The sequence below is a fragment of the Gymnoscopelus microlampas genome (assembly GCF_963454915.1).
Source record: "Gymnoscopelus microlampas genome assembly, chromosome: 11".
Classification (NCBI taxonomy): domain Eukaryota; kingdom Metazoa; phylum Chordata; class Actinopteri; order Myctophiformes; family Myctophidae; genus Gymnoscopelus; species Gymnoscopelus microlampas.
The window spans coordinates 22,000,754-22,019,483 of record NC_139948.1 but is presented as its reverse complement, the minus strand read 5'-3'; the positions used below and the strand labels follow the sequence as shown (position 1 = coordinate 22,019,483).

The 18,730-nt window shown below is 41.7% G+C and overlaps 1 protein-coding gene across 2 annotated transcripts in view; it reads left to right on the top strand.

The window, feature by feature from the left end:
• LOC311056462 (carbonic anhydrase-related protein 10-like) overlaps positions 1-18,730 on the top strand; it is a 213,280-nt gene that overhangs the window by 154,000 nt on the left and 40,550 nt on the right. For both annotated transcript variants that reach the window (XM_084073085.1, XM_084073084.1), the window contains exons 4-5: positions 11,815-12,000; positions 15,829-15,924. In XM_084073085.1, coding sequence (XP_083929211.1) covers positions 11,815-12,000; positions 15,829-15,924 — 282 coding nt within the window. The remainder of the gene's footprint in view (positions 1-11,814; positions 12,001-15,828; positions 15,925-18,730) is intronic.

Sequence of the window (18,730 nt, the reverse complement as noted above, 5' to 3'; positions counted from 1 at the left end):
TTACCCAACCATGTGGTGGGTACTCAAAGTTTAAATCGAGGCTCAGGGCGGGGGCGGGATATGGCATACTAAATTTGGTTGGAGCCAATCAGAACACTGTACAAATATCCCCTAAGCTAGACTACATTATTATGGTGTGTTTTGACAAATTTAACTTTTCTTTTCTCTCCTCTACTTAACCAAGTTGAGACACAGCTGCAAACCTCAGTTTTTAAAGTCGGCAGTAAACCTTTAAAATCAGCCAAATTAAGGGATGAGAGATTCCAGTTAAGCACCCTTCTGCTGCGGATTCCAAAACCATGGAGCATAATAATAACTAAAAGACAACTTCCCAAAAGTCTGAAGAAATGCGAGGGACAGATAAAAGTGGCAAGTTCTGAGAACACAGATTGTCAGAACTTGTGAAAAGCAATTGAATTGAAATGTAAAAGTGTAAAGCTCCATGGTAAACTGTGTCTACAGCTTTCACACCAGCAGTGTCACAACATTGCTAGTGTGAATACATTGTTAAGAGTGCTAGCAGAGGCATCCATATACATTCTATCACCATAATCAGTTACGGGGAGAAATGTAGCTGTAACCTCTTTTTTTCTTCTTACCAAAACATGGTTCATTTCTAAATTAGAAACCCATTTTTATCTTGAATTTTCTTCACAAGATTATCTTTGTTTGTTTGAACCCATTAAGACATTGAAGCCGATTCTACAGTACATGTCTCCTAAATCTCAACAGTATTCTGAAATGCCTATGTTTCTATATCAGTGGTGCTCAATCTTTTTCATGTCAAGGGCCCCCAAAATGATGTGTATTTGGCCGCGGACCCCCATCTCAAAATATTTTGTCCCAGGGACCCCCCAGAAGCAAAGATTTGAGTTAAAAAATGTTCCCTTTAAAAATATATATTATTCAAAGATTTGCGCACATTTTCACGATCTTTTGAAAATAGTAGATCTACAAGCTTATAGCGCGGCACTCTGTGCCACGCTATGAGCTTGTAGATCTGCTACTTTTGAATAGCCCATTGTTTAAAATAATGCATTTTTTTTTGCTCAAATCTAAAAAATGACACAGATGCGTTCCAGGCCTTAATGGGTTGAAGTAAACCTTTCATCCAACCAAACTCCCAGGCATTTGCTCAATATACTTCAGCGATCAGCGGGAGAAGTGTCAGGAGCAGCAGGCTGGGTCGGAGGGTGACCTAGAAAAAAAGACATACGTTTGGTTGTGTCTTTAATTTAAACCAGGGACCTTCTGGTTACAGGATGGTCCCTCTAAACCCAGTAGATGTCACCTCAGGTCCTGCTGGAGACCTTAACTTGCTCATTATTTCTCTATACTCCACATGATATGTGAGGTGTATCACACATTACACACTGGCAATCTGTCTTGAGAGATTACATTTTTGGCTGTCACGAAACTGCCACCAAATATACCTACATGCTCTCAACCCGTGTTTCCCCGTTTGTCCTTCCCTCTGATTAGCTCTCTCGTTCTCTCTTCCCATCCCACTCTCTCTCATTCTGGTTCTCTCGGCTTCTCTCTCTCTCTCTCGAGCGTCTTTTCACACAGATGGGATCTATCGCTTTCCTGTCATTATTGAATTGCGTTGCTCAAAAAAAAAAGTCCTGTTGCACACGCTGTGAAAGCACATCCAGGCTTGTGTCTTTGTTAACTCCTTTCCACTGTGCCTTCATCTCTTACCCCGCTCTCCACTTCACCCTCCCTGCCTTCATCTCTCCCTCCATCTCTCCCTCCCTCCCTACCTCACTACATCCATCTCTCTATCCCTCCCTCTCTCTCTCCATCTTTCCATACATTTTGATGTCAACAGCAGGTTGACAGATGGCTGAGAAGGAAACAGCTTTGAAGTTGTGTTCTAGCGTGGAGCGCAGGGTCCTCTAAGGCCAAACATCAAACAGTCTTAACCGGTGTCCTCAATTACTAAGGGTGCGTTTGATTTGATTCGCTTGAGCGATTGGAACAAGCTCAGAGGTGCTTTTTGTCCCACCCTGCTGTGCGTCAGGCTGAGTCACCTAAAGCGTTTATTTTTTTTGATCGTTTTTTTGTTGTTGAGAGACTTTGAAATCGTGGTGAGATCTGTCCTGCAGCTTCTTTTCTTCTCCTCGTCTTGAAGCACACCTGTTATTATTGACTATTTACAATTATTTTACGCCGTATGCGAATGGAGACAGCATGTTGTTAAGCATTAGTCTGTGCATCTGCACATAATATACCTTGCACATATCCTTGTCACATAAACGACGTGATTCTCAACCATATTAACCCATTGAGACCTGAAGCCGACATGTCTCCTAGATCCCAACAGTTTTCAGAAAAACGTATGTTTCTATATCAGTGGTGCTCAATCTTTTTCATGTCAAGGACCCCCAAAATTATATGTGTTTGGCCGTGGACCCCCATCAAAATATTTTGTTCCAGGGACCCCCAGAAGCAAAGATTTGAGTTAAAAATGTTCGCTTTAAAAATATATATATTCAAAGATTTGCACACATTTTCACGAACTTTCAAAAATAGCAGATCTACAAGCTCGTAGCGCGGCACTCGGTGCCGCGCTATGAGCTTGTATATCTGCTAATTTGAATAGCCCAAAGTGTAAAATAATGCTTTTTAGCTCAAATCTAAAAATGACACATTTCCAGGTCTTAATGGGTTAAGTTCAAGGACCTCGAGTTCTATATGAATTAGGCCACAACCACCATCTACATTGTAAAATCCTCCGTGTGAATTTAACTCTTGAGAGTGTACGTATGGAACCAACTGGGCTCGTAAGGGTCCATTTGGTTCCATTCGTACACTATCTGCATTACAGACTTGTAAGGTTACGTTTAGCTGGTGACCCCCCTGGAACTCCCTCAAGGACCCCCCTTGGGGCTCGCGAACCCCATTGAGAACCACTCGCTCGGTCCTCGGATCCTCCAGGCTTTGTGTCACCTGGTTAAGTGTGCCTGAGCAAGACACCTGACATCCAACTGCTCCTCCATGCGCTCATCTTTTAAACTTTTTTTTTACCCCATTAAGACCTGAAGCCGATTCTACAAATGTCTTCTAGTTTCTGAAAAGAAAACATATGTTTCTATATCAGTGGTTCTCAAACTTTTTCATGTCAAGGGCCCCCAAAATTATATGTATTTGGCCGCCGACGCCCATCTCAAAACATTTTGTTCCAGGGCCCCCCCAGAAGCAAAGATTTTAGTTAAAATTGTTCACTTTAAAACAATATATATTCAAAGATTTGCACACATTTTCACAATTTCTCAAAAATAGCAGATCTACAAGCTCATAGCGCGGCACTCGGTGCCGCGCTATGAGCTTGCATATCTGCTATTTTTGAATAGCCAGTAAGTGTAAAATAATGCTTTTTACTAGCTGAAATCAAAAAGTGACACAGATGCGTTGCAGGTCTTAATGGGTTAAAGTAGTGGTCATTTTCTAGAGTTATTTGCGTTGTAAAGTTTAAATTTGATTCCTTAATATGCATCTCACTCTAGTCTTCAAAACATTAGTGTGAAAATGAAACTGTATAGCGTTAACTCTGAGAGTGTAAACATGAACCTTTAAGTGAGTCCATGTTTATACAGTACTATCAGGTTTAAAAATGCAGTTTCAGTGTTTATCAGAGTGCTTCCTGACTATATTTTAGTCCACATGAATATTCATGGTTTGTTTCCTGCATATTCATCCCCGATAAGTCCCCAGTAACTAACCCGGCTCTAATGCCGTCAAAGAGGAGTGAGAAGCGCCGAGTCATTTTTAGACATCTCCAATCCCTCCACCTGCTTAATAAAAATGTACCTTTTTTTAATTTATTTTTTAGCGCTCATCCTTAAGGATTAGCATGGTATTTATTATGGGGCAGTGAATAATGGTTTCATTTTCACCATTACCTCTGCAAGAGGTGTGTTGCAATTAAAACCTGAGCGCTGTTCTCTACATTTATTACATTTACAAATAGCTGTAATCAATGTAGGAATGTAATGGATGTCATATAATATGTATGATGGTATGATGATGAATAAGTCGGGCAGGAAAGTAAAGGGCATTAAGGTTTGATCTACAGCCAGGTGATGGGGAGCTTCTCGCTGCGCTCACAACGCGGCGTGCTTGTAGATCTGCTATGCTGGCCGTGTGGGACACCGTCGTACAACTAAAGTATCAATCAGGCTTTAGAACTTGGAGCTTCTCATGTGAGGCACGATCAGGCATCGATTTGCTGAGGGAGGGAGGGGGGGGGGGGGTCTGTGCTTGTGTTTTTGATATCCTCCTCCTGTCATTAACCCATTGGAGGCCTGAGGTTCTGATTCTACAAAATGTCTTCTAAATCCTAACGGTTTTCGGAAAAACATATCAGTGGTTTTCAAACTTTTTCATGTCAAGGACCCCCAAAATGATATGAATTTGGCCACGGACCCCCATCTCAAAATAACTTGTTCCAGTGACCCCCAGAAGCAAAGATTTCAGTTAAGGTTTGCTTTAAAAGAATATATATATTCAAAGATTTGGACACATTTTCACGATTTCTCAAAAATAGCAGATCTACAAGCTCGTAGCGCGGCACTCGGTGCCGCGCTACGAGCTTGTAGATCTGCTATTTTTGAATAGCCAAAGTGTAAAATAATGCTTTTTAGCTCAAATTAAAAAAAAGTGACACAGATACGGTCCAGGTCTCAATGGGTTAATGTCAATGGTCAGGGATATGTTTTATTCCTCCTACTGAAATACATGCATTTGCTTTTCTGAAATGTGGACTGCCTGATATGTTTGATAATATCACAATTGAACGACATAGTTAAAAATGTATGTTGACCACAATATCCCTAAAAATGAGGAAAAGAAGTCTCACTTCTCACTCTTCTTTTCCTCCTTTGTTACCGAAGGTCAGCACCTCACCAAACCCTCGGTGTGCGTTACCGTTCCTGCTATACTAACCAAAATAACCTGGAAGTTTTCTCCCTTAAAAAAGAAAAAAAAACAATAGGACAAATAGCCGATCTACAAGCTCACTACGCGCTGCAATGCGACGTGTTGTGTCTATTTTTGCTATTTATCGTACAAAGAAGTAATTCAGTTGTTTTTAAAAAAAAGCCTGTTCCTCAGTTGTTTTTGTAAAAATCGACTTGCTGGTCAAAATGTTCCTTTAAATGACTAAATGTTGTATTGAGATAAACTGTAATCTCAGAGGGGGAAACTGGGTTGAGAATCGCCTTAATGGACAATAAATAAATGTACAGCAGTTCCCAGAGGGTGAGAGTGCAATGGATAAGACGGCCTATCTCTGCAGCCACATGGACCCCTGTTTTTGCCAAGAGTCCCACCGCAGCGTGCTGTGCTCTCTGCTGTACCTTGTCTCCACTCTGCTGTCTCCCTCTGAGCAAAGCTGAGGGGACTGGACCGTCCTTTATCACTTTCTCATAGGTCATAATTATATTCAACTGAACCGTAGCCACAACAACAGTAGTAAACAAAGGAAGCAGAAAATTGTTACCAGCTACGACGTTGTTACCAAGGTAACAGCTTCTGCTTGTTTGACTTATACATTTTATGTTTGTATATATATATATATATATATATATATATATATATATATATATATATATATATATATATATATGTGGTGTGTTCTATAATTTTTTGCAGGGTATTCTATGATTATTCCCTGCCTACCACACGCACGGCATGCGCGCGTCTATAATTAATTAAACGTAAAAAAATTGCCAACATTGCATGTGAAAATGTTGCACGCGCACATCACGCGCGTGTGTGGCCCACAAAAACATTGCATGTGCACATTTTGCAGGCGCGAAAGCCCACACGCAATATGTGTACAGTATATACGCAAGATGCGTCTACGCAAGAGGCATCAGATAGGGTGAGAGGACGCTTACAAGCCGTGGCTGCAGCGAAACTCTTAAACAGATCGCTTTAAAAGAACTGCTTCTTTTTTGGCGGTGGTCGTGGTTCCATCTTCGTTTCCAAGAGTGGGAGCAGACTGAACTAAAACCAACATTTCATTGCCTTCATGCTGTGCTATGACGCGCATACGCCAATACACTGCCTGATTAGATTCAGATTCAGATTCAGATGACTTTATTTATCCCCGGGGGGCAATTCAGTTTCTACAGATCTCACCATGACGTGACATACGTAGAGCAACATTAAAAACACGAAACAGAGAACGCTCAGATTGATCGACCTAGTACATTGTACATTGTTCCTTGTATTAAGAGTAAAGCAGCAGTGCATAGAAAAAGACATAGATATATGTATTAAAAAACACACAGTAGAAAAAAAGTACATAAGGTGCGTATACATAGTGCAGGTTTTTAGATAGTTGAGGTATACATACATACATAAATAAATAAAAAAGCACTTTAGTTATTTATCAGCATTTAGCAGCCGAATGGCTGACAGAATAAAGGACTTGGAGTAGCGGTTTGTACTGCAGATAGAAGCTCTGTATCGCCGTCCTGGCGGCATGAGGGAGAAGTTAGAGGACAGGATGTGGTCAGGTTGGTCTATAAGACCTTTTGCCTTCTGGACCACTCTCCTCTTCCAGAGAGTGTTCAGGTCATTTTGCTTGACTCCAATGATTTTGGAGCAGACTTTGACGATGTTATTGAGGCAGTTTCTGTCCTTCACAGACAAACCGTTAAACCAGCATATAAAGGAAAAGGTTATGAGACTCTCAATATAGGACCTGTAGACAGTGCACAGGATGGTTTTTGACACTTTAAAGGAGTTAATTCTCCTAGAGTACACCACACCCCCGGGTATGGACTAGAATATATAATGATGATTTGAGGTGACTCTATGTAACTAATACAAATCCTGGATATTGACTCAAAAACTCAATCTTCAGCTAGTGGCGCTTTTAGAATCCTGTTATTTGGTAAGTGGGTACAGTATAAGCACAATAATGCACTCAAAGATGTCCTGATTTCGATAGATAGATAGATAGATAGATAGATAGATAGATTTTTCTCTGCTTCGTCCATTTCCCCCCAATATCGTTGTGCATTAATTGCCTATGTAACTGATGTATACAATAAGTTGTGTGTGTACATGCATACTACAGCAGAGGACAGCAGGACATGCCATGCATTGGAAAAATTGTAGTGCGACGCATTGTGAGCTTGTAGATTGGGTATTATTGGCGAAGCCATTGTGTTTAGACGGGGAAAAAAACTGTCAAAGCACAGTTGTAACTCAAGTCCGTTTCTCTAAGACTAGAGTGGTTAACAGTGGTGTAAAGTAACTAAGTACATTTACTCAAGTACTATACTTTCTTTAGGCACTTTTACTTTACTGGAGTATTTCCAATGTTCAATACGGACTGGTTTTAAAAATCCAGCATCTAGTGGTCCTCACCCACTGGTGGGATGTAAAATAGTTGTGAATCCCCACCTGTGAATAAATATCCACCCTCACTCACAGTCAGGCTGTATTGAAGTGAAGTGAGTAAACACTTTCATCTCTCAGCATTGAAGTGCTTCGGAACAACCCCCGAAATGACACTGTTACTGAACAACTCTGGCCTTAATGGGCAGCTGTCAGGTGTGTGTGTGTGTGTGTGTGTGTGTGTGTGTGTGTGTGTGTGTGTGTGTGTGTGTGTGTGTGTGTGTGTGTGTGTGTGTGTGTGTGTGTGTGTGTGTGTTAACTAAGTACATTTACTCAAGTATTGTACTTACAGTACAATTTTGAGGTATTTTTTTCTTTACTGGAGTATATCCAATTTTCAGTACTTTAACTTCCACTCCACTACATCGCAGAGGCAAATATTATACTTTTACTCCACTACAATTATTTGAAAACGTTAGTTACTTTGTAGATTTTGATTGTTATTACAAAACACGCTAATCACTTCAGCCCTACATATATATATATCGGCCATTTGAAAGTAGCCGATCTACAACCTCTGATGCGACGCATTGTGAGCTTGTAGATCTGCTATTTTCAAAAGCTTTTTTTATACAATTCTGAAATGGGACATTCTGCGCAATGAGTTGTTTTACTTTTGGTACTTTAAGTACATTTTGATACCAATACTTTTGTACTTTTAATCAAGTAAATGTTGAATTCCAGACTTTTACTTGTAACAGAGTATTTCTACATTGCAGTATTGATACTTTTACTTAAGTAAAACATGTGAATACTTTTCATCACCACTGGTGCCCGTGTGTGGAATGTAAAGCTCCATTGTACACTCTCATAATTAAAGGAACACCCAACAGTGTAGTATATCACATATTTAATTTAGGCCAAGTTTAATCACAGGCGTAAAGCAGCAGTAAGTCCAGAAACGGCAACTGAGGTGGAACATAATTCTCTCCCTTATTCTCCAGCGCTGTAATAAGGTTGAATAGAGTTGGGAAGATGTGACCCACTGATTATACGATGATTATATGAAATAAACATTGCAATAAACATTGCAATAAACATTGCGACACGTGAGCTTCTAGATAGAGATTTGGTGTAGGAGGAGGGGAGAAAAAAGGGAGTGGACCGTATATAGAGCCCTGGGGGACCACGGTCAACTAAGTATATAGGGTTTAAGTGGTTAATTAATGGCACGGCAAAGTACACCATCTCACACACAGATACACAGTAGAGCCCTGCTAGTGCAGTCTGCTTCCTTTTAACAAGATACCGTTGTTGTCGGGCAGAAACCTCATATATCTCCATTCTCATTTCAAAATGTTTGTTTTTTTTGTAAATCATCGCAAGAGTGTTGCACAAAAGTAGTGAAAATAGCAGATCTACAATTGTTGTGAGCTTGTAAATAGGCTATTTTCCCTATTTTAACCCATTGAGACCTGGAACTGTCTCATTTTTAGATTTGAGCTAAAAAGCATTATTTTACACTTTGGGCTATTCAAAAATAGCAGATCTACAAGCTCGTAGCGCGGCACCGAGTGCCGCGCTACGAGCTTGTAGATCTGCTATTTTTGAAAAATCGTGAAAATGTGTGCAAATCTTTGAATATATACATTTTTAAAGCAAACATTTTTAACTCAAATCTTTGCTTCTGGGGGGTCCCTGGAACAACATATTTTGATGGGGGTCCGCGGCCAAATACATATCATTCTGGGGGTCCTTGACATGAAAAAGATTGAGCACCACTGATATAGAAACAAATGATTTTCAGAAAACTGTTGAGATTTAGGAGACATGTAGAATCGGATTCAGGTCTTAATGGGTTAAAATGTTTCCAAAATAATAATAAAAAGGGAAGGGCTTTAGTTTGGACATACATGGTTTCCACCCAACAGCGAGGGTATTTTAGACAGCTACTGTACGTTGTAGTTGGATGATTGTAGGATTGTTGTAAGTAGAGCAGCAACGCCAGGCTAGGGTTAGAGGTTAGTTTCCCCACTGGAATTACCTTTGTTAAAAATGTATACACTCATGCTACTGCTACTGTATCTGGTCCTGTAAGGTAGAGCCTTTCATAATGTTATGCTGACGTGAGGAAAGAGATGTATACCGTACCGTCGCCATGCGGGTTATTTGCTGCAGCATAGGGACTGTATGTGAACACAATGTCATTTTCGGTGTGAACATATACATTAACCCATTAAGACCTGAGGCCGCTTCTAAACATTTTCTAAATCCTAACAGTTTTTTGGAAAAAAATATAAAGAAATAATTTTCACATTTTTCAAAAATAGCAGATCTACAAGCTCATAGCGCGGCACTCGGTGCTGCGCTATGAGCTTGTATATCTGCTATTTTTGAATAGCCAAAGACATCTAAAGTGACACAGATGCGTTCCAGGTATCAATGGGTTAATTCAGCATTTTCCAGTTGAATTTATATCATTTTATTCATGCAAAAGAGTAAAGTCTACCTGCTAGCCTAACCTTTAACTCTAAATGGGAGCTACACCCTGTTTATATCTACTAGAGGTTCGGGCCGCCACGCGTCCCTCACACCCACGTCGCACCATCGATCCGACTGATATGCCCAAACATGGAGATATCTGTATCTGTCAGTCCTTGTCCCTTTTAACACATGGGGTGCCAAAACCGAATACCCTTCGGTTTTGCAAATAGTTACGCGGAGTGCCAAAACCGAAGGGTATTCGGTTTTGCTGTCTTTTTTTTCCACACGGGAGGGGCTGGAGCAGCTCTGGGAGTACCCATTGTGATCCTGAGAAGGATAGGCCAAATAGATCACCGGAAACAAAAACATGGCTCCCCATCCGCTTCCTGTCTATTTCCTTCTTTAAAACGCCTACTGTATATCTCCGAATCTGTTTCCGGTGGGGAAAACCGGTCATGCGCGGTCATGCGCGTTGTAGCTCGCGAGTGAAATGTTATCGTTCAAGGATGTAGCTAGGGTCCTCGCGCTACATGAATGGATGCTTTTTTTTACGTGGATTTGCTCGTCGTGGAGTCTAGAGCTTTAAACAGCAAAGCGCAGTCTATTCGGTTCTTAAGTCTGACGTAATTTTGTAGTCCGATGTCACGTCCGGGTCCAAAAGGCACCAGCGCCGTCCACTCTTCATTGTAAACAACATGTTGGAACCCGTAAATCTTTTTACAATAACCTCCTTTTTCAGAAATGAACCATTGAGGGTTAATAAGGGTCTTAATGCTAATATCATAGAAGTACAAAGTATTTATTTATTATTATGATTTAACATTATTATTATTAACATTAAAACACTTGGACCCGGAAGTTATTCTAGCGGGGCGCAACGTCACGTCTTAACAATCGAATGGGGAGAATGCTGCCACCCAACGTAAGTTGTTATGAAAAAATGCTGGCACCCAATGTGTTAAGCCCCTACATGTAAATTGAGATTTTTGTAATAATTGTTTTATCCCGCGATTTTGTAACCCTTATTTTTCACCCGGTGCCATTTGTCTAAGTGATCCTGGGCGCTACACTCCCCTCACCAGCCTAGGGAGGCCAGGGCTGAGCTCATGCCTCCTTCAATGCATGAGAGCCAACTGACCTTCTTGTCACCTGACAGGGGGGAGTTTCCCCGGTTGGATGTAGCGCGTGGAAGGAAGGAACACGTTATTCCAACCGGTTCCCAAAACCGCATTATTAATGGTCAATGGCATTCACTGATAATTCTCTGGTGAGAATCAATTCTGTAATGTTCTTCCACTGACAGTTTCATCTTGAGTCACACATAGCTGGTTTCACGCTGCTTCATCTTCTCTGTTCTGGATGGGAGGTCAAAAAAAAAGTTCACTAATGACTTGCTGTGGCTTGGCATTGGAACTGTCTACTTTGGTTTAATCTGGTCTGAATGTAGGCTATATTCCACAATGTGCACCGCACTAATGCAAGGCCTCCAGCCATCAAAAACATGGTGGGGAATATGAGGCTATAGAATCCAGTTGATTTTTAACCCATTGAGACCTGAAGCCAAGTCTCCTAAATCTCAACATTATTCTGAAAAACGTATGTTTCTATATCAGAGGTGCTCAAACTTTTTCATATCAAGGACCCCCAAAATTATATGTATTTGGCCGCGGACCCCCATCAAAATGTTTTGTTCCAGATACCCCCAGAAGCAAAGATTTGAGTTAAAAATGTTCGCTTTAAAAATACATATATTCAAAGATTTGCACACATTTTCACGATTTTTCAAAAATAGCAGATCTACAAGCTCGTAGCGCGGCACTCGGTGCCGCGCTACGAGCTTGTATATCTGCTATTTTTGAGTAGCCCAAAGTGTAAAATAAGGCTTTTTAACTCAAATCTAAAAATGACACAGTTCCAGGTCTTAATGGGTTAAACGGACTGTTAAACATGGCCTCTTTGGCTCCTCTGTTCCAGATGGGAGGTACCATGTACAACACGGGGAAGCACGTGTCTCTGAGGCCGGACAAAGCCCACCTGGTGAACATCTCCGGCGGTCCCCTGGGCTACAGCTACCGGCTGGAGGAGGTCAGAGTGCACTTCGGCAGCGAGGACGCCCACGGCTCAGAGCACCTCCTCAACGGCCAGGGGTTTCCTGGAGAGGTGAGTGATGGAGAGACGGACGCACTGACAGACACACACTCCTCCCGAGCTTTAGAATGCCCCCCCCCTCAGGGGTGAGGGATAGACACAGGTGGATAGAGTGCAGACAGAGACAGAGAGACAGACTGAAAGAAGGAGACAGACAGTCAGAGTAATACGCTAATGGAGATGGCGTTCGCGAGTAACTTCACCCATAGCAACCGTGATTTCGTTTTTGTTTTCTCCCCAACAATGTATTTATTAAGATTTGCAAACAACAGATCACATCTATAAGGGGTTTCAAATGGTAAATGACACTTTTTCTTGATTTCTTTGGTTATTAAAAAATAGCAGATCTACAAGCTCATAGCGCGGCACCGAGTGCCGCGCTATGAGATTGTAGATCTGCTCTTTTTTTTTTATCTTGAAAATGTGTGCAAATCTTTTAATATATTCACCTGTTTCTTGGCTGTGTGTTTTCCACTTCCTGTCGGATTTCATTGGATATCATTAGTCATCTGACCGGTTTCATTGGATTTCATTGGATCAAAAGACAGGAAGTGGAACACAGTGAAAAGCCTAGGAAACAGGTGGATATATTTTTAAAGCGAACATTTGTAACTCAAATCTTTGCTTTTCTGGAGGTCTTAACCCATTAAGACCTGAGGCGATTCTTAAAAATGTTTTATAAATCCTAAAAAAAAAAATCAAGATTTTTCAAAAATAGCAGATCTACAAGCTCATAGCGCGGCACTCGGTGCCGCGCTATGAGCTTGTATATCTGCTATTTTTGAATAGCCAAAGAAATCGAAAGTGACACAGATGCGTTCCAGGTATTAATGGGTTAATGGGTTAATGAACCTTGAAGATGAACAATAATAATAATGATAATTAAATAATGCAAGAAATAGTGTTCTCTAAGCCTCAGCAGCTTTGATGCACACATCTGGAAAACCACTGCACTGTTATTACGTTTTTTTCTCATGTGATAGAATGCCATACATTTGTCTTTGTTTGCCTGTCTTGTCTCTCTGTCTTATTTTTGTCACACAGTTGGAGTGTGTCTGTTTATCTGTCCTCCTGTCTTTTCGTCCAGCCTGCCCATCGGTCTTGCTTGTATGCATCTGTCTGTCAGTCCTTCTATCTCCCTCTGTGTTATCTCCATCTCCAGCAGCCACAGTGATGTGGGTCTAGCCCATTAAGACCTGGAAATGTGTCATTTTTACATTTGAGCTAAAAAGCATTATTTTACAATTTGGCTATTCAAAAATAGCAGATATACAAGCTCATAGCGCGGCACCGAGTGCCGCGCTATGAGCTTGTAGATCTGCTATTTTTGAAAATTCGTGAAAATGTGTGCAAATCTTTGAATATATATATTTTTTAAGCAAACATTTTTAACTCAAATCTTTGCTTCTGGGGGTCCCTGGAACAAAATATTTTGATGGGGGTCCGTGGCCAAATACATATCATTTTGGGGGTCCTTGACATGAAAAAGATTGAGCACCACTGATATAGAAACATACGTTTTTCAGAAAACTGTTGAGATTTAGGAGACATGTAGAATCGGCTTCAGGTCTCAATGGGCTAGAGCAGCAGCCGTTTTATTGGTAAAAAAGCTATGTCTATCGACACGTAGCCTTCCTAAGTAAAACCATCTCAAAGACAGATTTATAGATGAGCAGGCGGCACAAAAGTAACAGACAGACAGACAGATTAACCCATTCAATCCGGGTACGCATATACTGTGTCATGTTAGATTTTGTACCATTATTTTATACTTTGAGCGATTCAAAAATAGCAGATATACAAGCTCATAGCTACGAGCTTGTAGATCTGCTGTTTTTTGTGCAAATCTTTGAATACGTATATTTTTTGGAAACAACATTTTTAACTCAGATCTTTGCTTCTGGGGGTCCCTAGAACAACATGATTTTGATGGGGATCGGCGGCCAAAGACATCATTTTGAGGGTCCTTGACATGAAAAAGTTTGAGAACCACTGATATAACAACATACGTTTTTTCAAAAAACTGATTTAGAAGACATTTGAAAAGATTTCCACAAATTTTCACGATTTTTCCAAAAATAGCAGATCTACAAGCTCGTGGCGCGGCACTCGGTGCCGCGCTACGAGCTTGTAGATCTGCTATTTTTGAATAGCCAATTTCTTTTTTAAAAGACACAGATCCTTTCCCGGTCTTAACGGATTAACAGATAGATAGACAAACTCAAAGAAAGAGACCAAGAGAACAAGCATTACCTTTGGATCATTGTTTAATATCCTGTCTCCTAATCAATCATCCTTTATATATCTAATAGATATTAGATATCAGTCTATCTGATAGACTCATGGGATAGGTTTGGTTGCCACCTCAAACACACACTTGGGTAAACACTTTGGCACATTGTATGCACACAAACAAACGCACTTTTTAACAGCTTCATTATGCATGTTAGTGATGTACTAATATGATAATTGCAGTGGGCCTAATGGCTGCCTGACAGACAGCTTCATTATGATTAATTACGACATTATTATTCGCTGGAGACTGGTGGCACTCTTAATAGGTGATGACACACACGCACACACGCAAACACACACACACACACACACACACACACACACACACACACACACACACACACACACTTCTCAGGATACTGTAAGTCTATAGGGACTATGGAGACAGACACATTTCACCAACACATACACACCCATTAGATGAATGCACAGACACCCACACTTGCGTAGACGCACACACGCCGCACACGTGCACAAACACACGCGCACACACACACACGCACGCGCGTGACGTGCAGTCACAGTTACATTCTGTCATCTTTCATTAAGTTGTAACCTTATCAAAAGAGTCGTCCTGCCATTGAGGAGATAATTAGAACCCGCTGGTGTCAGAGTCGGGGGGAAAAGAAGACTGTGTAATCTTGTGTTTCCTCCCTGAAGGCTTTGGGCTCCAGGCAGACAGAGTACATGGTGTGTTTATCATCACAACGACTGGTAAACAACACAGTCTGTCCCACGGAGACTGTGAGACGTTGGAGAAAGCGGAGTATACGGGGAAGAGACCGCTGCTCCACTTGTCTCTCCTCAGCTGTGCCTCGTTACCGACCTAGCGTTGCTAATTGATGGCTCTTTCTCTCTCTCTCTCTCTCTCTCTCTCTCTCTCTCTCTCTCTCTCTCTCTCTCTCTCTCACTCTCTCTCTCTCTCTCTCTCTCTCTCTCTCTCTCTCGTATTCTTCCAATTCTCTTCCAACCTCGCTCTCTCTTTCTCCCCCCCCCCCCGTCACACTGTCACTCTCTCTCTCTCTCTCTCTCTCTCTCTCTCTCTCTCTCTCTCTCTCTCTCTCTCTCTCTCCTCTCTCCTAACTTCTCCCAACTCTTGTTCGTCCTCTCTCTCTCTTTCATTAACCCTGACATTCTGTCACTCTCTCTCTCCCAACTATCCCCAACTCTCGTCGTTCATCCTCGCTGTCACTTTACTTCCCAAATCGCTCTGTCAATCTATCTTTCTCTCTCTGTCTCTCTCTGTCTCTGTCTCTGTCTGTCTCTTTCTCTCTCTCTCTCTCTCTCTCTCTCTCTCTCTCTCTCTCTCTCTCTCTCTCTCTCTCTGTCTCTCTCTCTCTCTCTCTCTCTCTCTCTCTCTCTCTCTCTCTCTCTCTCTCTCTCTCTCTCTCTCTCTCTCTCTCTCTCTCTCTCTCTGCTCCCATCTGCCTCTTTTTGGATATGCTCTGTAACGTCAGTAAGAAGTTCAGAAGATTTGAAGTATTTCTTCTGTTAAGTAATAACTTTCTGTCCCCTCTCTCTCTCTCTCTCTCTCTCTCTCTCCAGGTCCAGCTGATCCATTACAACCAGGATCTATACACCAACTACACTGAGGCAGCTCGGAGCCCTCATGGAATCGCGGTGGTGTCTATCTTCATTAAGGTCTATACACGCATACCTGAACAAGTCATTACTGTGCCATCCAATAAGAATCAGTTCATAGTACATTAAAATACACGTATCTTATCAGATGGGTCTTGGTTGCATAGTCTCAAACAATGACAATGACTAATGATGCCGGGCAATTATTTGTTTATCACAAGAAAATAGCATTTGATCAGCACTTTAACCCATTAAGACCTGAAGCCGTTTCTACAAATGTCTTCTAAATCCCAGCAGTTTTCTGAATATCATCTATATCAGTGGTTCTCAAACTTTTTCATGTCAAGGACCCCCAAAATTATATGTATTTGGCCGCCGACCCCCGTCTCAAAATGTTTAGTTCCAGGGACCCCCAGAAGCAAAGATTAGAGTTAAAAATGTTCGCTTTAAACAATATATATTCAAAGATTTGCACACATTTTCATGATTTTTCGCGCGGCACCGAGTGCTGTGCTATGAGCTTGTATATCTACTATTTTTGAATAGCCAAAGTGTAAAATAATGCTTTTTTAGCTCAAATCAACGCGTTCCAGGTGTTAATGGGTTAATTTAATGAATAGATTAACATTTCTGTCAACGAGTAGCTGCACTGACGAAGAAAGTGGTAGTCCTGCTGGGATTTCCCATCCTTTTATCATTCCCCCCAAGCGTGGGGGGGGGGGGGGGGGGGGGCGTGTTACAAAAGTAATGCTGTTACGGTAATATATTACTTTTAGCAGCAATTTAGTAATAAAACCCATCACGTTAATTTATTACAGTTACTATGTCACCATACGGTGGGGTAGCTGACTGAGATCTATAGGATGACAGTGTGGTTGGGGTGGATCTGCATGAGCAATGCAAAGCTCTGGTGGATATTCCCTAAGGCCTGCCTGTATATACAGTATGGGCTCTGAGACAATAGCCCTCCAATGCTGCAGTGGCAAGAGAGCCTGTACCACCGCAAGTACAGCCTGCACGTACAGCCTGCACATACTGTACAGCCACAGTCAGACAAGGCACAGATACTCGGGAGGTCCATACATCGAGTGTTGATTTCGTCGACCTAAAACTATGCCGAAATGTTTTCGTTGACTACCTTTTTTCACTGACGAAAACAAATTAAAAACTGAGCTATGATGACTAAAACTGTGACTAAATATATTGACAATTTCGTCAACAAATGAAAACTAGACTGACATGTCAGGGAGGGGACTAGTGGAGAAGAGATCCAATAGAACTAAAAGACAAGTCATTTTATGTTTGGTTGCGCTCGGGTGTTGCGCACTGAAAATAGCCGATCTACAAGCTCACAACGCGTCGCGCTGCGACGCGTTGTGAGCTTGTAGATCGGCTATTTTCAGAGCGCTGCGAGCTTGTAGCTTGTTCGCGTTGTGAGCTTGTAGATCGGCTATTTTCAGAGCGCAACCAAGGCACTGCCAAAATACATTTTAGTCGACTAAATCAACTGTAGATTTAGTCGGCTAAAATCTTATGATATTTAGTCGACTAAAACTAGACAAAAACCAAAACATTTCAGATGACAAAGTATGACTAAAACTAAATGGAATTGTGTTCAAAAGACTATGACTGAAACTAAATGAAAATATGCTGTCAAAATCAACAATTACATGCCTTTGGGATGAGGTGTGCCCACCCACTTTTCACCAGCCACAAGAGGCACTCTAAACTGTTCCGACATCAGTGATGGGGGGCCTGAGTGCAATGCTGTCACAAACGGGGAAAATGGAGAAAAGGTGGTTGCTATACAGCTGCTCCTTAAATTGTGCTGAAAGGAATTATATACCAATAGGAACGGTTCCTGTTCCGGACCAATAACGTGCCTTCCCTCTTACCCGGCTCCTCTACTTTAAAAGGGTTAGAAGGACAGCTGGCCTGGTATCTCGAAACGAGTACTATACAAGGGGAGTACTTTGAGGTGTCTGTCTCCAGGGCAACCTTGTGAAGACAATCTTGTGAACATTTTGAATGAGGTATATAAAAAAAACAATACTCCACTACACCCCCCGAGCCACCGGCCGTTTGAGGCTCACCATCCTCTTGGATTGATGACAGCAACTTTTGGAATCTCGACTTGTCCAGCTCCTGTCGTTCGTACCAAGCTATAGCTACAGTGTAGGAATCTACGCATTGCACCCTATATGGCAGCTCTCCTGAGAGCTACGGAACCTTGCACCTGAGCCAGAGCTAAGAAGGGAGGCTGGGCTGGACTACTTCACACAGCTATGAGAGAGACTTATTCCATTAAGACCTGGAACGCATCTGTGTCACTTTTTGATTTTAGCTAAAAAAGCAGTATTTTACACTTTGGCTATTCAAAAATAGCAGATCTGCAAGCTCGTAGCGCGGCACCGAGTGCTACGCTACGAGCTTGTAGATCTGCTATTTTTGAAAAATCATGAAAATGCGTGCAAATCTTTGAATATATATTGTTTAAAGCGAAAATTTTTAACTCTATTCTTTGCTTCTGGGGGGTCCCTGGAACAAAACATTTTCAGACGGGGGTCGGCGGCCAAACACATATCATTTTGGGGGTCCTTGACATGAAAAAGTTTGAGCACCATACAGAAACATACGTTTTTTTTTCAGAATATACTGTTGGGATTTAGAAGACATTTGTAGAATCTGCTTCAGGTCTTAATGGGTTAAGAGAAATGCACAAACTGACCAGGGAAACCCTCACCGCTGCTTCGGGTCCGCCAGAAACCACCACTCTCGTTGCGCGGGAGGGGTTTTTGCTTCGGGTCTCGCCGAAGCGTTGTAACAAATGGACTGGACCATGAAACTGTCCGAAGCGGTCTATAGG